This window comes from Solea solea, chromosome 16, assembly GCF_958295425.1.
Source record: "Solea solea chromosome 16, fSolSol10.1, whole genome shotgun sequence".
Lineage (NCBI taxonomy): Eukaryota > Metazoa > Chordata > Actinopteri > Pleuronectiformes > Soleidae > Solea > Solea solea.
In genome coordinates, this window is record NC_081149.1 from 11,728,282 (window position 1) to 11,745,549 (window position 17,268).

At 41.4% G+C, this 17,268-nt stretch overlaps 1 protein-coding gene across 1 annotated transcript; it reads left to right on the forward strand.

Moving 5' to 3' along the window:
• The first annotated feature begins 4,840 nt into the window (after positions 1–4,840).
• Positions 4,841–13,336, forward strand: gfap (glial fibrillary acidic protein). The gene is made up of 9 exons (XM_058654307.1): positions 4,841–5,376; positions 7,323–7,383; positions 7,494–7,589; positions 7,688–7,849; positions 7,959–8,084; positions 9,335–9,555; positions 9,643–9,686; positions 11,189–11,271; positions 11,526–13,336. The coding sequence occupies exons 1-9, from the start codon at positions 4,859–4,861 to the stop codon at positions 11,565–11,567; spliced, it is 1,353 nt and encodes a 450-aa protein (XP_058510290.1). The 5' UTR covers positions 4,841–4,858; the 3' UTR covers positions 11,568–13,336.
• Positions 13,337–17,268: the final 3,932 nt, after the last annotated feature.

Consider the following 17,268-nt stretch of genomic DNA (forward strand, 5'->3'; position numbering starts at 1 on the left):
GTTAAAAAGTGTTGTTTTAGATTAAAACCAAATACAATACAAAGTGTGGAGCAAATGTTAGCATGCTAGTAAACAGCCCGACAGAGGCATTCATTCATTCATTTTAATGTTTTAAACAATGTACAACCCAGGTTTGTATCTGTGAGCTGTGCTTGTGATGTGCGGCACTGTGTTTGTGTGTTTGTCGGTGTGTGGTGTATTCAGGCCCCCAGCATTCCTGCTGACAGGCAGACTGGAGCTTTGGGCTTGAACCGGTTTTCCCCCGGCCCTCTTTGTGGCTGAACTCTGTTTGGACCTGGTGGTGCTGAGTCATTTGTCCAGCCTGCTCATCCCAGTTAAGCCCCGCTGATTTGATTTGAGGCTGCACCCAAGCATTTAACTGTGTGCTTGTACCTGTTATGTCTCTCACCTGAGTGTCCGCACCATGTCTGTGAAGGTTCTCAGTCATCCAGGCCACGGTAGTCCTCTAAGTGCTAAAAACCAAGAAGACAACTGGACATCTGTCAGGTTCGCCTCTCATTCAAAAGGCTTCTTCAGTTGGGATTTTGGTGTGGGAGATCCCCAGGTTTATAAACCCTTGGTGGCACTTTGGGGTAATTAACATAACAATCATGTGAGTTGTTAAAGTCACATCGGTCAAGGTGTGAATTGCGGTGAAACGTTTGTTGAGGGCTCTGAAGACGGCATTGCAGTTGACTTAAATCCTGGTCCTCGGGACCCACTGCCCTGCATGTTTTTGATGTTTCCCTGCTATAACACACTTGATTCAAGAATTCAGCTCATCAACACGCTCTGCAAAAGCCTGGCAACAAGCCATTTATTTGAATCAGGTGTGCTGGAGCTGGGAAACATCAGTTTTTACACTCAGAAAGCCCCAGTGTGTAAACCTTAGGAGGATTATAAGTACTTAGGAGTGTACGTAGACAATAAACTGGACTGGACTAAAAACACAGACGCACTCTACAGGAAGGGTCAAAGCCGTCTCTATTTTCTGAGGCGGCTGAGGTCCTTCAACATCTGCCGGACAATGCTGCGGATGTTTTACGAGTCTGTGGTGGCCAGTGCTATTCTCTACGCTGTGGCGTGCTGGGGCAGCAGACTGAAGGTACGGGACGCCAACAGACTTGACAAACTCATCCGCAAAGCCAGTCATGTTGTTGGAGAGGAGATTGACTCCCTGACAGCAGTGTCAGAGAGAAGGATGTTGTCAAGGATTAGGTCCATACTGGACAACTCTCTTCATCCTCTCCATGATGTGCTGACCAGCCACAGAAGCACATTCAGCAAGAGACTCATCCTACCACGCTGCACCACAGAGCGCCACAGGAAATCATTCCTGCCTGTGGCCATTAAGTTGTACAACTCTTCTGTTTGATAAATAAGCTTATATTTCATCTGTATATATTGTAATATGGGGGGAGGGGGAGGTACAAGCTTTAAAGGTATATTGTGGAAATTTTTAACTGTGTAAATTTATTCTTATTTTATTCGTATTCTTGTAACTTTGTACTTTTATTCTTTGTTTTATTCTTACTTATTCTTATAGTTTTTGACTTTGTATTTTTCAAAATTGCTGCTATAAGATCCGTTTCTGCTATAACATTCGTTACCTTTGTACACTGGAGCGCTGTGACGAAGGAATTTCCCGCAAGGGATTAATAAAGTATATTCAATTCAATTCAATTCAATTCAATATGTATTTATTATCAATTATTGTGTTTTTGTAAGTGTATAGTCACAAATAGAATAAGCCTTTTTTTAGCCTTTAATCGACACCGTCATCTTGTTTCTACAGCAGTTCAGATGGACAAACCAGCCAGAGTGTGCATTTCAAATGGAAGCTCTACTACAATAATCATTTCTGGTATGCAAAGGCCACCGTAGTTTCCTCACACACTTGGGAAATATACGGGTGAGTAGAGACGTCCTCCATTTGTTATAATCTGCAGTCTTTGATGTATAGCTGAAACACTGTTGGTCATGTGTGTTTCTATCTGCAACCATAGACCCTATTTTGAAAATGGATAGTCTTCTGGTTTGATGGTGAAGCTAATCAGGAAGGAAAAATACATTGAATGGCCACTAGGGGGCAACTCTGAACTAAAGTCTGTGGGGAAAAAAGCCTCCATCCCACTTGATTTATAACATCAGTAAAGATTAATGGTCCCAGTTGCTAGTTTAAGGTTCTTCAATAAAACATGATGTCGGTTTTTAAAATGATGTTTCCTCCTTTATAGGGAAACAGATGATAAATACAGTACATGTGTTATATTTGTTATTGATGCTTAAATGTTTTTATTTCTGCTTCCATTTTAGTTTCCTTGTCCACTCTGAGGGTGTAACGTGAATACTGATGTAAGTGGTTGAAATTATTCGTGTCTCATTTTGTGCGGGACTTTGAAGTAACTCACTGAAGGATAAGACAAGTTTCCGTGAGCAAAACCAAGAGTTACTATTCTAGATTAAAGCCTGCACCACTTTTAATTTACACTCTGTCTGGGGAAACACACCCTTGATGTAGTGATGGAGGCGAGGCTGAGGCAGTATTTCCAGCTCGTTGGTTGGGATTCAGATTGGTATGTGGCCATGAACATTCAGCCATCGTTAGCGTTGAGGGATGGCAGCTGAGAGGTTCACACTGCGGGACTCTGGGTGTAAAATGCCAGAGCACAAAGCGAGCGTTGAGTAGTGCTCAGTCAATCTCAGCTCGCAGCCATGTTGTTTTGGCCTAAGATCAGTTTTGGGTGCAACAGCATTAAGATTCTGCTCTGCGCCGCTTTTCCCTTGTAAGTTCTGCAAATCAGATGTTCTCCTCATGTTAGACACATGAATCAGCTGTTTGACTTTGCCATCGTCTGACTCCAGCAGCGGGGAGGAAGGAGCGGTACAAGAGTGAATGTTTAATGTCTGGCACATATTACCTCAGTGACCAGATCTGAGGCAACGGCAGTGATTGTCTAAAAAATCCAGAGGGCAGAAAAAAAACCAAGAGTGGCCTTAATGATGAAACCATGCTATTAATCCTGAGAGGTGGAGCCTTTTTAAATCAACAAATCCCTGCCAGACTTATAGTGTGCCATCTAGTTTAACCTCTATTAACAGAAACCAATTGGGATTCAAGACACTGTGTTGTTGTTTTTCTGCTTGAAAAGTAACAACACACAGACGCCAGATAGTGGAGTCATATGGAGCTTTATTCACTGTCTCCCAGTGCCACTGGTTTCCACTCGCTGTGATTTGATGTCTTGGTAACAAAGAGGACCTTTATGTCCCACTGCTGTTGTCGTTTTATTACCTGGAAACTGACCGTGCCAGCACTTCTATAACTTTTTATCAAGCTAATCTCAAATAATGTACATTTATTTTTGCTGGTAACCTGTCAAACATGTTGTTTACACAATCAAATAATCTTTGACAAACTCAGGTCAGCCATCTTTATTGAGACTGACAGATTAATAGGAAAATCGGAAGATGGAGGATAGTTTGTCCTCCTGGGGTTCAGATTAGGTCGGATCTCCCCACCTTTCTCTCCCCAGAACCCACTCCTCATCGTCTCTACCATCCATCTCTCTTTGAAGCCAAGAATATGTCTAATAACCTGCACACAGGAAACACCCCAGAATCCTAGAGTCTCACTGGAGCCCTGACTACATTTTCACACCTGTGTAAAAATAATAACTGTGTGTACATGTGTGCTTATTGTATGCAATAATATTTTTGTCATGATCTTAGGGTTAGTATATAATACCTAGGAGGGTTAACTTGCAGAAAGTGAATATACAAATAAGTATGTTTGTAAGTGTATCATCTCTTAAAATGAAAATCTTTTTGTTTTCGTAACCTCTCATTTGCACATTAGCTGAGTGTCTTGCTTTGCAGAGGCCGCCATTTTGTGCCGACATGTCTCTTCCGCAGCCCCAACAGAGACTCTTCTACTTCTACTGTCTATATTAAGGCCAAACATGTCCCGTACATGTTTTAGAATATTATTTTATGAAAAAGTACTCACAGTAATTCAATAAATAGTAATGCACTTTTTTTATCCCACAACAAACGAGTATTATGAGTATTGCATCGGCCCTAAAAACTCATCAAGCCAAAGAATATTAGTCAAGACCAGATATTAAAACAACACAAACACTGTCAAAACAGGCACCATTTAACAGTATTACCATATTATCATTATGATCCATTTTGTCCTATGATCTAAAGAAAAGTCACTACAGCTGTGAGTGTTGGTTTTTCTCCCACATGCTTTGTCTCCTTACACAGTGGGATTTGGACCCATATCCTTTAGGTCCATGTATTGCATGTGCCAGATTAAACACAATTCTCCTATTTTACTATCTGGGAATAATTTAATCCATCAATCTGTTTATAGATGACTAGATTAGAGTGGAAATCTTCTCCCGACAACTCCACCTCTTTGTCCAATCTAACCGTGTTTCTGTTTTTGTGAGAGCGTACTGTATGTGTGGCCAGTTTGAATTGGTGGCCAGACCCTGTCACAAATTCCTTTTCATTGAGCTGGAACAGAAAGAAAGAGAGACACAAAAGCGGGTGAAAGTAAGAGTGAGACGGGGAGTGAGTCAGAGGCCCAGCGAGAAGGGAGGAGGAGAGAGAGGGAGAAAACCAAGAGACATTTATAGTTGAGTGGACGGGCATAGACAATCCCTGGCACACAGCTATTTGAGTGTCATGTAAACCACCCCTTCACTCTCCCTTTTTGTCCCATTCACTGCCTGCCACCCTCCCTTCTCTCTGCCCCACCCTGTGGCCTCCCTGCTTTGGACTTTTGGGGGTTCGCCTGCCTCTATAAAAGCATGGTTTGTGCCCAAGACGAACTTCATTCCCCATCATGGAGAGTCAGAGAATCCAGTCCTCATACAGAAAGCGTTTTGGGCCTCAGGGCTCGAGCATCACAGGAGGCAGAATCGGGAGCCTTTCCTCAAGCCGCCTCTCCTGGCATGGCACCCCTCGCACCTTCACCCACTCTAGCCCCATATCCAGAGTCTCCCTGGGCTCCACCAGCACCCTGCTCCTGGGGAGCGCCGCGGACCGGCTGGACTTCTCAGCTGACTCCTTGATAAAGGCCCAGTTCAAGGAGAATCGCACCAACGAGAAGATGGAGATGATGGGCCTGAATGACCGATTTGCCAGCTACATAGAGAAGGTCCGCCTGCTGGAGCAGCAGAATAAGGTTTTGGTGGCAGAGCTGAACCAGCTGAAGGGGAAGGAGCCCAGCCACGCGGGAGACATCTACCAGGAGGAGCTGAGAGAGCTGCGGCGGCAGGTGGACGGTCTCACCTCTGCCAAAGCTCGGCTGGAGATAGAGCGGGACAATTTTGGCTCAGATGTGGGGACACTCAAGCAGAGGTAGGAGGAAAACAGGGTGGGGCATGTGGGGGTGGAGGCTCATGTGGATGTGTTGCTCCAAGTAAAGTAACATCAAACATCTCTGTAGCGACTATAAATCCTAAATGTGAACGGCGCTGTGAGGCTGAGTTGGCCCTGAACCGTGACACGTGCGTAAAAAAACACAACTCATCTTGAAGTCTGTCAAAGTTTAAGACTATTATGATACAAAAAACTAAAACCTATAACGGATATTAATAGTGACGTGCCGGTCAACAGAAAATTACAGAGCCAAACTCACCCTCATTGTCTTAAAAAACTACCATGTGCATGTGAACAGGTGAATCTATCAATGAAGCCACACCCCTGTGCCCAACGTCTTCAAAAATATATAATTTAAATAAAGATATAATCAGATATTAATGCAACTAATGATAGCGTCCTGTCCACTCTTCTTCTTTCTTGCACTTTTTGATGATGACTAAAGTAAAGTTTATATAAAACAGCTGACATTCATAAGAAATGACCCTGGAAACTCACACCATTGTGAGCTACAAGTAAAAAAGGAAATAGCCATAAAGCTTGTTAACTCAAAGTAATCATTTATATTAACCAACATTAACTGAATTTCTATAACACTGTAGAGAACCGTTGTGATGTTTTAATTATTGATCTGCATCTTTGTGGTTGAAAGCAGCACCAGGCAGACGCCCAGCACAACACCAAGGTTGCTTGCAGATGTATTTTCAACAACCTGTGTTAAACTTCACTTTGGCTCAGTGTTCTGTTGGTTGTTTTGGCATCAGTGTGAGTCATGTTGAGGTTGTTTTTTTTTTTATTCTGAAAGCATTTATATGCAGATTTGGGTTCTGTGTGACGTGTTGGAATGCAGATCACTGGGCTCTGCTGGAGCTTTACTCCCCGATCCCTCTTTACAAACTTGATCCTGGCTCAACCCCTCATCCACACTGAGTGAGTGTGGAGGAATGAGGTAAACACAATGGTGGCTCTTCACAAAGGCAGCAGACAGTCAGGCAGATGTTCTCTTGTCCCCTGATACTACAAAAACACTGATTGCAGCTGCACGTCCAAGTGTTTTTTGTTTTTTTTACCTATATGAGATGCACACATGTTGTAAATGTTTAATTTAAATTTGGTCAGGAGAATCGCTCCGTCCCTTAAAAGGTTCACCTCAGACTCCATTTGCTGCGTGAATCGGGATGGTCACAGCTGAGAAGGTCAAAGGTCATCACTTCTCTCCTTGAACTGCTCCATTCAGCAAACTCAGCGTGAAGCTGTACAGATGTGACCATGAGCATTTAGGCTTCCATATCTCTGTGCATATGGAAGATGGATTGCAGGGTGGTGTGTGTGTGTGTGTGTGTGTGTGTGTGTGTGTGTGTGTGTGTGTGTGTGTGTGTGTGTGTGTGTGTGTATGGATTCTTTGTGTGTGTGTGTCTGTTTGTGAACTCGTGGGAAAGGCCTGTGGCTGTTAGATTGGAGTGAATGTGTAATGATGCGTAAGTTGCCCTTTCAGCTGAGCCCCTGTTGCAACACGGAGAGAGAGAGAGACTCACAGTGAAAATCTGATTGAAAAGCATGAAATATGTTTTCAGTCTCAATCACAGTCAGACTCTCCATTATACAGAAACCTCACTGTTACTTTCTGTCTCAGTGACTTTGAGTCATAAAGAGGAGGCAGGAATAAGTTATTACAATACTTTTGTGCACCGGAGTGAAACAAACATGAGTATAGTATGTGTTTCTTCCAGTATCTCGATCTGAACATTTTTGTATTAAAAAAAAGAAAATATTAATATTTAGATGTCATCATTTGCAGCTCAATTTCCCAAAATATCAATTATTTATAGAATATTTCATGAACGATAGCAGAATTTTTTTTTGCGTAGTGTTTCGTTCAGCCTTGCTAATTCAAGCTTGCATTTCTTTTTTTGTGATTTCCTCAGACTGCAAGAGGAGATTGGCCTCCGACAGGATGCAGAGAACAGTCTGAATGCCTACAGACAGGTAATTTTCCTTTTCCTGGAATCATGATCTAAACACATGAGGCATTCAGCATTTTGTCTATCGGTCTGTCAGTCTATCGTTCCTCTCTGTGCCTCTTTGTTTGCATGCAGGACGTGGACGAGGCATCTTTGAATCGCGTCCAGTTGGAGAGGAAGATTGATGCCCTGCAGGATGAAATAAACTTCCTGAAGAAGATTCACGAGGAGGTAAAAAGAGAAAGAAAGAGACTCGACTTAAAGTGTAATCACATCAGCACATTTTCCTTTTAAATACATCTTTTCCCAATATCCTTTCCCCCGTGTAGGATCTGCGTGAGTTACAGGAGCAGATCATGGCCCAGCAGGTGCACGTTGACATGGATGTGTCCAAACCAGATCTGACCGCTGCTCTGAGGGACATTCGGGTCCAGTATGAGAGCATGGCCACGTCCAATATGCAGGAGACTGAGGAGTGGTACAAGTCTAAGGTCAGGAGACTCAGATAATGCCTTTTATGAGGAATCATAAGACTCACATAAAGCCACGGAAAAATCAACATGACTTTAGAAGCAGATGAAGTGTCTGTTTTTTCCACAGTTTGCTGACCTGACAGACGCAGCCACTCGTAACGCAGAAGCCTTACGTCAAGCCAAGCAAGAGGCCAATGACTACCGGCGCCAGATCCAAGTGCTGAGCTGTGACCTGGAGGCTGTCCGTGGAACAGTATGTCCACTTAACTACAAAAACAGAACTGTTTACTATGTTTGATCATTAGTTTTCAGTTAATGAAAGCTGTAATAAGAAGGACATGATTCTCTTACACTTTATTTGAATGAGATAGCACTGGGTTGACATTACTCAGAAAACAGTGAATCAGTTCAATGTTGCCTCTCTATTCTGACACGTGGGACTTAAAATTACATACACAAGCTTTGGGTTTAGGGTGTTAGATATCAGTGTAGATATATATGTAGTACATGTAAAATAAATATAATTGTTTACACTTGCAAACATAGTCCGTGAAATAAAGGAATGGGGGGAAAAGTAAGTTTTTTTTATTGATTTATATTGATGTATTGTGGGTCTAAACGAAACGTGCACAGCAAAATGACAATAAGCCTGATTTGGGTTCAGGTTAGCGAAGGATTCATCACCACTCAGTCACAGCTTGAGGTCAATCATGCATGTGTCAGATGCAGCTGCACACCCGCCACTCATGTGATGCACTTACAAAAAAAGACAGACAAAGCCATCCAAGCTGTGCAGTCACCACAAAAAAAGGAAAAATGCAATTTACAGGAAGATTGGTTTGAATTGTTCCACAAGGGCACGACTGTGTGTTCGTCTGTTTGCCGTAACCAGACTCTCTGAGCTGCACAGGGAAGCCACAGAGCACATCGAGATTCAGCCCCTCACTGTCTTATTGGCATTGTTGGCTCCACTGGTTTTCCTGCTACTGACAACAGCATAGAAAAATACACACACAAACAGTTGGATAGAGGTCATGTGCCCATTAGAAAAATGGTCCATACCTCATCGTCTTTGAGTAAATGTGTAATGTTCCTTTTATAATCTATCATTTATATGTAGCATATGGAATAATTTTGCTGCTATCACAGCAAACATACTGCTCAGCATAAATGAGGAATAACTTCATTTGTGTAAGTTATTATATGACAGTAATTTAACTGCTGGAACCAGTGAGAGAGAGAGAGAGAGAGAGGGTAAAAGACTAAGAGTAGTAGTAGAAGGTAGAACAAACAGTCGGTAGTGGAAACAGCTGAAGGAAATAATAAAAGACTGTGATTGTGAGAGTCTGTGGTAGATTTACAGAGGTGGATGTAATTAAACCAGAGTAATGAAAGTAATAAAACTGCGAGTGTTGGCAGCAGAATTGGATTGAAAGTTAGTTTAAAGTAAAGGCGACAACAGTAAATTAAAACCCCCCGGTTACATTGTCTCTCCTCCTTCAGAACGAGTCTCTGGAACGGCAGCTGCGGGAGATGGAGGACCGCTTTGCCATGGAGACGGCCGGTTACCAGGATACGGTGAGTCGCCTGGAGGAGGAGATCCACGCCCTGAAGGAGGAGATGGCGAGGCACCTGCAGGAGTATCAGGACCTCCTTAATGTCAAGTTGGCCCTGGATATTGAGATCGCCACCTACAGGAAGCTGCTGGAGGGAGAGGAGAGCAGGTGAGACACAGCCTGGTGGACGACAGATGTAAAGAGGTTTGTGATGATGATGATGATGATGATGATGATGTTTGTTTGTTTCTCCAGGATCACAATTCCAGTTCAGAGCTTTTCCAATCTGCAGTTTAGAGGTCAGTATCAGAAATGACCCACATGTTTTTCCCTGTTCTGATCTGGAACCTTTGCATTTTGGACACGTTGACAGGATACAGTCAGATTTGTTGTTAGGGAATTAGAAATGCTGGTGTATGATGGCACTGCAACACTGTAACATGCATTTATGATTCTCAGAATTAAGAATTGTACATTTGACACTTGTTTTCCCTGTACTTGATTTTATGTGAAGTTGTTTTTAATTTGTCTGCTTGTTTTTAATGTAAAGCACACCAAAACAGCAAAAGTTATGTAAATGAACCAAATATAAACATGCAGTGTTTGAAAACCTCCCTAGTCCTACCCCCTGTTTTTCTTTCTTTCTTTCTTTTTTAAATATACAACACTTAAAGCTTCAGAGAAACATTCAAACTAAGCAGCTAAAAAGAAAAAGAAACAATTATAAAACCAAATGTACACAAAGTCAAAAAGTCACACTTTACCAAACCATGTTATTCCAACATACCAGTTTGAGCAGTTATTTTGAAGATTTCTTTAAAGTTCTCCATAATTCCATCTGTTCCATACAGTTGTTCCATATATGTAGTTATTTTGTGGTTATAGAATGTAGTATCAGGGAATGTATGATATATATCTGTGAAAGGTGCTGTACAAATACACTCTATTCTTTTTTCCCATGAATGGTCATTTTCACATTTTTAAAAAGTCTTAGGTAAGTTTATGGGAGAGGATCTAAGGGTAATATAAGGACATATGTTTTAGCACTCGCAGCCTTTGCAGCAAGAAGACCCAGGTTCACGACCCGGTCAGAACAAGGTCCTTTCTGCATGGAGTTTGCATGTTCTCCCCGTGTGTGTGTGTGTGTGTGTGGGAGGGTTTTCTCCATGTTCTCCATTTTCCACCCACAGTCCAAAAACATGCAGATTTGGGGATTAGGTAAATTAGACACTCTAAATTGAACATAGGTATGAGTGTGAGAGTGAATGGTTGTACGTCTCTATTATGTGTGTCCCTGTGATGGACTGGGGACCTGTCCAGGGTGGACTCCGCTTTTCGCCCTATGTTAAGCTGGGATTGGCACCAGTGACCCTCCATCTTTCAACCACATTTGCCGGCAGGAGCAACGTGGAGCAAAGTGTCTTGCCCAAGGACACATGGACATGTATAGATTAGTGGAGCTGGGAATTAAACCCACAACAACCTCCGTGGCTGAAAGACGACTCGCTCAGCCCCCGGCATCCTCTTGGTAGCATAAATATGATTTGATGATTGTGATTGTGATGATTTTCATTTATTGCTTTTTTTATTGCACGTTGAAGACGATTCATATCATGTGACCTTTATTTTAGGAAGTCACACAGTGATTAAAACATGCTTTGGTGTGGCCAAGATGGTTAACAGTTACAGTCAACCACATGAACAACAAGCATCAGAAAACAATTAACACAAAGTGTATAATATAGTTTGACAATATAATTGGATGTCTTCCTCTCTCTATCTCCCTCTGTTCTTATTTTAGACACTAACTTAGACACCAAAACCCCAGAGGCTCATGTGAAGAGGAGCATCCTGGTCAGAACAGTGGAGACCAGAGATGGAGAGGTACAGCACATGTGGTGTTCACAGAACCACACACACACACACTCTTATCACTTATCACTGTGAAACAGGCCAATCTGCACATTGCACCTCGTAGCCAGTCCCTCTGGAGGGCAATGTTGAACCCTTCTGCAGGTTTTCCCATGTCTCACATTCTCTGTGGCTGACTTTGTGAAACTAATCTAAAAACTCAACAGAGACGTTTTGTTCCTACCACTCTTATTTTTAACTCTGATCTTATTTTCAACTCTTTTCAGATCATTAAGGAATCAGTCACGGAACACAAAGATCTTCCATAAAGATTGACAACCAGCTCTCCCATCTTGGAGGATTCTGAAAGCATATTATCACCTTGTTTTTGGCTTCCAAACCCCAAAGCTGCCCTATCAGAATCATTTTATCGTTTTATTTCATTTTCATCCTTAGACTAATCCATTTAATACCTTACAATCACAAGATAACTGTCACATTCTGTGAAACTTCATCACAAAAAAGTCAAATTTAGCTTCTTCTTTCTTTTTTACAGTTCCACTTTTAGCTTGAGCTTGAACTCAAGGCAATTCATCTTAAATGGTCTGTAGTTTGTTCCAGAACTGTAAAATACTGGGGATCTGTTTAACTTTAACTCACGCTGACAGCATTGTTTCAGATTATCTGCCATAGACGAGGCGTTGAAACGTAGCGATCGCGTTCACACACTAACACACAGTGTGAGTGAAGGTCGACTTGTGGTGATTGTGTACGTGAACTTTGGTGAGTTAAAATAAGTGAGATTTGGGGGATGACAGATGTCACGGTTGGATTAAGGCAGGGGAAGAAGAGATTTGTGTATGTCAGAGTGTTTTTTGGCAGGATGACAGGTGACTCTAGGCTGACTTTATTTAACCCTCGACTGGTGCTATTTTACATTTCAGTGATTGTACTGCGGCAGACGTCTCTGCCACTGTGGTGCACAGTAAAGGTCCTGCACATGTCCGGCTTTGTAGACAGACAGGTTTGAATTGGACAGAACTAGGGATTTGATTTCCGACCAGCCACAGCTGCTTTGGATGTGGAAGACTTCACAACCACCTAGTCTTTATGCTACCAAGTGGCAACCAGCTGTGAATTTTAGATTCCTCACACCATGTTAAGGTTTTGTAGGTGGATGGTCTTGATTCTTTAGATCTGAGGAAAGGTCTGTAGGAAAGTGTGCAGGCCCTTTTATAATTTACAACCTGACTTTACCTCTGCACCCAAACCCAGCACACACTCATCCTGCGGTGTCTTCTGTCTCTTGCACACAACCTGATAAGACATCATCATTTTTTGACACCAGGACGTGTTAGAGTGTGCTCACACTTGTCTAGCAGTAGTGAGAGGACAGGACAGGACAGAGCCGTGGTCAAAGATGTGGAGAGGGTGGGGTGTGTGTTTGGTGGACCCCCCCCCCCCACCCCAAGCTTCCATTTTATCCCAGCAAATTCACCTGGCAGTTTTCTGCAGTGTTTGACTGATAGCACAGAGAAGGAGAGGCGGGGGGAAAGTGACGTGGAGATAACCTTCAACAAATCCCACAGCCCAGCAGGACACCAGGAACATTTATTATTTTACTTTGAAGGAGAGGATGTTAAGGTGACAGATGACAGATGGATGGATGGATGAATTGGTGGATGGATAGATGAATGTCATGGCTCAGGCTCTGCAGTCCAGGCTTTGTGATTTGTTCTGGAGGCTGCTGACAGGAGCCATGTCGACAAACTCTGCACTAATGAGAGTTCTGCTGCGCTCAAACTGTCTTTCTCTGTGCTCATCGTCCAAGGACACACTGTGATTCGTGTGCCTCACACCCTTTTCTCCCCACTCCACATCACACAACGCTCACTTTTCTGTTCATATGGATAACTCTGCTGTCTTCATTTTGTTTGTTTTGTTTTTTTTCTTAAATAGATATTAAGACTCATAATAGAGTCAGACACGCTGCTGAACGCTGTTTTGTGAACATAACATTAGTTTTGACAAATGCTACAAGCTGTGATATCATTTTAGGTCAATAACGACAATAAAAGAACTTGTTTGTTAGAATGAATGCCTGTTGTTTTTAATCAACATTTGAAACTATCATGGTGGGGGTTTTTCCTCTCACTGAGCCGAGGGTTAAATATACTGTACTGGCGGTTAACTTCAGGGCATTAGAGAGTCGACACAGATAGAGTCAATCACCGCTGATTGTATCTGCCAATCAGACAGACTGCACTGCTCAGCAGATGGTTCACTTCCTCTAATTTCATGGTGCCTCACACTGTCAGTGTCACTGTTTATTTGTCAAAGTGTGGCCAAATATGAAGAGATGGCGAACATAGAATAGAATAGAATTTCTTGTCATTGTACAAGACAAAGGAATAAAGGAAACAAATATTTAGAACACACAGTAATAAATAATATGTAAAGAAAGTACCCTTGTAATGTCCTCCTGATTACCATACACGTTTTGTCCTCTGGGGTCAAAAATGTCCCCGCCTGGTTTGACTGTTATTTAAAGCACATTAGTATAACCTGTCAAACAATTCTGTGTTTAGACATTCAGTCTCAAGTCAGTCCAACCACAAATGTTTCCCTGTGTTTTGGAATTTAGGACCAACAGACCTTGTTTATGTAAAAGTATACCCTGTTTCTGAGTTAAAATAAAATGAAACAATTATTTTTGACTATTTGATCACATAGAGGAGGATGTCTTTGAATCATTTCAATCGTTTTAATGGCAACACTATTAATAATCACACCTGTTTGTCCTCTGGGTGATTTAAAGAATATAAAGAGGAAACTTCACCTAATTCTGTGTTACACCTTTAATGCCAACTTCATTCAAACACCATTTCTTTATTCCATTTGGAATTTTAGGGCAATAAAAAAGTAACTTTTACCTTGTTTTTGAGTAGAAATAAAATGATCAATTATTCTGTCGTAGGATGAAAGATGGGGGGAAAAACTGTGGTCAGGTCACCAGTCCATCACATCAATTATGACTGTAAAGCATGAAGTATAAATTATCACCCAACTTTTTAGTATTTAGTTTATTCCAGCTCATTACCTGACATATAAAACATGTCAACATTAGTTTCCAAATCATTTAAAAAAAAGAGGGTGGAGTGACACCCACAGGATCTAATCTGAATACTAATTATACATATTAAAATAGATTTTTGGTGATGCTTATGATTTTCTGTCTGAGTTTAAGGTCTATGAACCACCAGACTTCATCAACCAGACAGTCCTCAAAAGATGCCCCTATGTGTGAATTCAAACTGCTTTTAATTTAGTTGCTGTAATCATTCCTCTGTTCATACCACTCTATAAAGACAAAACTCATTACTCTCATGAGATACACCTGCAGTGCAGTGCAGACGCACCTTAGGAAGCCTGTTTAATTTGATTTACTCTGCTGAAGCATGAGATCTATTTTTTACTCAAGGTTGGAATCACATTTTGCTTGAAATGAGGACTCCAGAGTTGGACATCCACTCACATGTTGACACAGGTGAGCACATGACTGACACCAAATACACCAATAGTCTGACTCCCTACATCAGTATGTCTCAAAAATATGTTTTGTTCTCTGTTCTTAGAATATTATGTGGGTTTAATATAAAACCAAGTGCACAGTAAATGTTGGTGGTAAAGTAGCAAGAGAATTACAAATTGTAATGAAGAATAAACACCTTTCAGAACAGTGTTTCCCTGCGCCAACACACCTGATTCAGATGAATGGCTCGTGAGCAGGCTTTTGCAGAGCTCCATGATCAGAGCTCCATGATTAGCTGATCATTTCAAACAGGTGTGTTGGATCAGAGCAACATCTAAAACAGGAGTCTCTGAACATCTAGTGTGGCCAGTAAGGGGTCGGTCAAGTGAATTTTTTTTTTTTAACCTTTTGAGGAAAAAGCAACTCTTCAGGAGCTGCGGTTTCGCAGAATTTCAAAATAAAAGTGTCTGTGTTGACATGGACCCGATATACAGTTCACAATAAAACATTTTTATGATGCAAAATTAGTATATTGCTCAAGAAACCATACAGAAATAACCTGTTATAACTTCATGTAAAGTCATGGGCCGCTGGTCAACTTTAACACAGTAAATAAACAGATCACAGAGCTATAAATGTTTATATCCTCTTTTTTTTTGTTAGTCTACAGGCTTTTATCGCACACTTATTTAATTTAAGACAGTAGTGAAAGTATGATAACATCAGAGGCTCAAATGCATCCTTGTCAAATCAAACTTTGAAAGAAGTAACAACTGAACACAGGGTTTAGTTTAGCTTTAGTTTAGTTCACATAAAGCCTCTGTGCTCACATGATTTGACCGTGTTGTGACTCGGTGTGTGTAAAGTACAGTATGTGTCTCTTTTGTATGCTTTCTTATCAGAGGAATGGAAGGTCTCAGGTCTGCACTGAAGGTGACTCTGTGCTGAAGGAATTCCAGGCAGATAAAAGATCCCAGTGTGACCAGGGTGGCGGGTAATGTCGTCTGGCTCTGGAACACTTTTACTGTCCACTCCTGCTCTGCAGGAACAGGAAAGGGTGACGGAGACGGGCATTTTTTAGTTCATTATCTCCTCACAGCCGGCGCGGTGACAACTGCTGCCATGTAAGCCCCAGAGAACATGGACACACTGGAGCTTGTTAGAGGATGCCTTTTTTGTAAGAATCACACAAATATGGACATCAAAATATCCTTCAATATACTTACAATGGCAAAATGAAATGTCACTGTGCTGTGTAATGATTTTGTATTTAAAACAAAGTAGAAGAGGATTGAAAAGAACAATACACGTGACAAAAAGTCAAATAGAAGTGTATAAAAAAACGTAAAAAAAGACAAATTAGTCTGTAAAAATCAACCACCATCCTCAAGAGGGTGCAGATGTGCATTAAAAATATCCTATTTATATAAGGATAATACCTGTATTTTGCTGCTTTGTGGATTGAAAACCGTTGAGTTTTCTTTTCTTTGCTGCTTTTAGAATAGACTGAAAGAGGCAAACAGATAATAAAAATAATAACCTTGCTATAGAAGAATCTTGCAGGGGATTTTCAACACTCAACAGATTCAGATTCACCATGTCAAACATTGCACAAGAATCCCCTGACGTCTGTGCATTATAGTCTTTAATTCTTTGAATAAATAATCTAATTTAAATACAAAATAATCTAACAAGGTATCATTTTAAGTTTGCTGCAGCAGGTTTGTGCACATTCCTGTCACACTTGACTCTCACACCAAAGGGTCACGGGAAGTGTTGTTGGTTAATTTTAGTCCTTGTGTCATCGAGGCCGTTGAGAGAAAACGCAGAACAACAACCTCAGCCTGAAGCTACGTTCCTTCTGATGTGACTGAACATCTGTATCAGTCAACACACACACACTACTTTTCTTTGGACTTGTGAGATGTAGTCACCAACCGTCAAGCTCATGAATAGAAATAGAGACCCTCAGGTGTGTGTTTTAATGATTTAAATTACAATACGTCACATTAAGACTCCCCTAAAGCCCAAATATTAAGGATTTTTGAGTTAAGATGTATTAAATAAGAGCAGTGGCACTCGGTTTTTTAAATAAAATAGAGCATTGCATCTCCTCAGCAAACTTTACAACCATGGTTTTCTTCCTCTTTTTCATGGTGACCTTAGTGCTTTGACAGTTCACTTTCTCACTCGGTTGTTATTAAGGTGTGATTCACGACGAACAAAGACAGAAAACACCTCTGCATTTCTTTGTCTCAGTTTAACAAAGCAGGTTAGTTTTGTAAAACCACACACAGCTACGGTGTGTTGTTTTAAAACACTTATCGTGTCTAAAGATTAATATAATGCTCCAGAAGTGTGAAGGCAGTCACAGCCAGAGATGCTGCTATTTTTAAGCACAGGGACTTGTGATGTGAGGAGGGTCTGCACTCCGTCAGTGTCAGACAAGTGTCAAGGCCTCCACAGTGCAAAAAACCCCCACATCTTCAGGAGTTGGA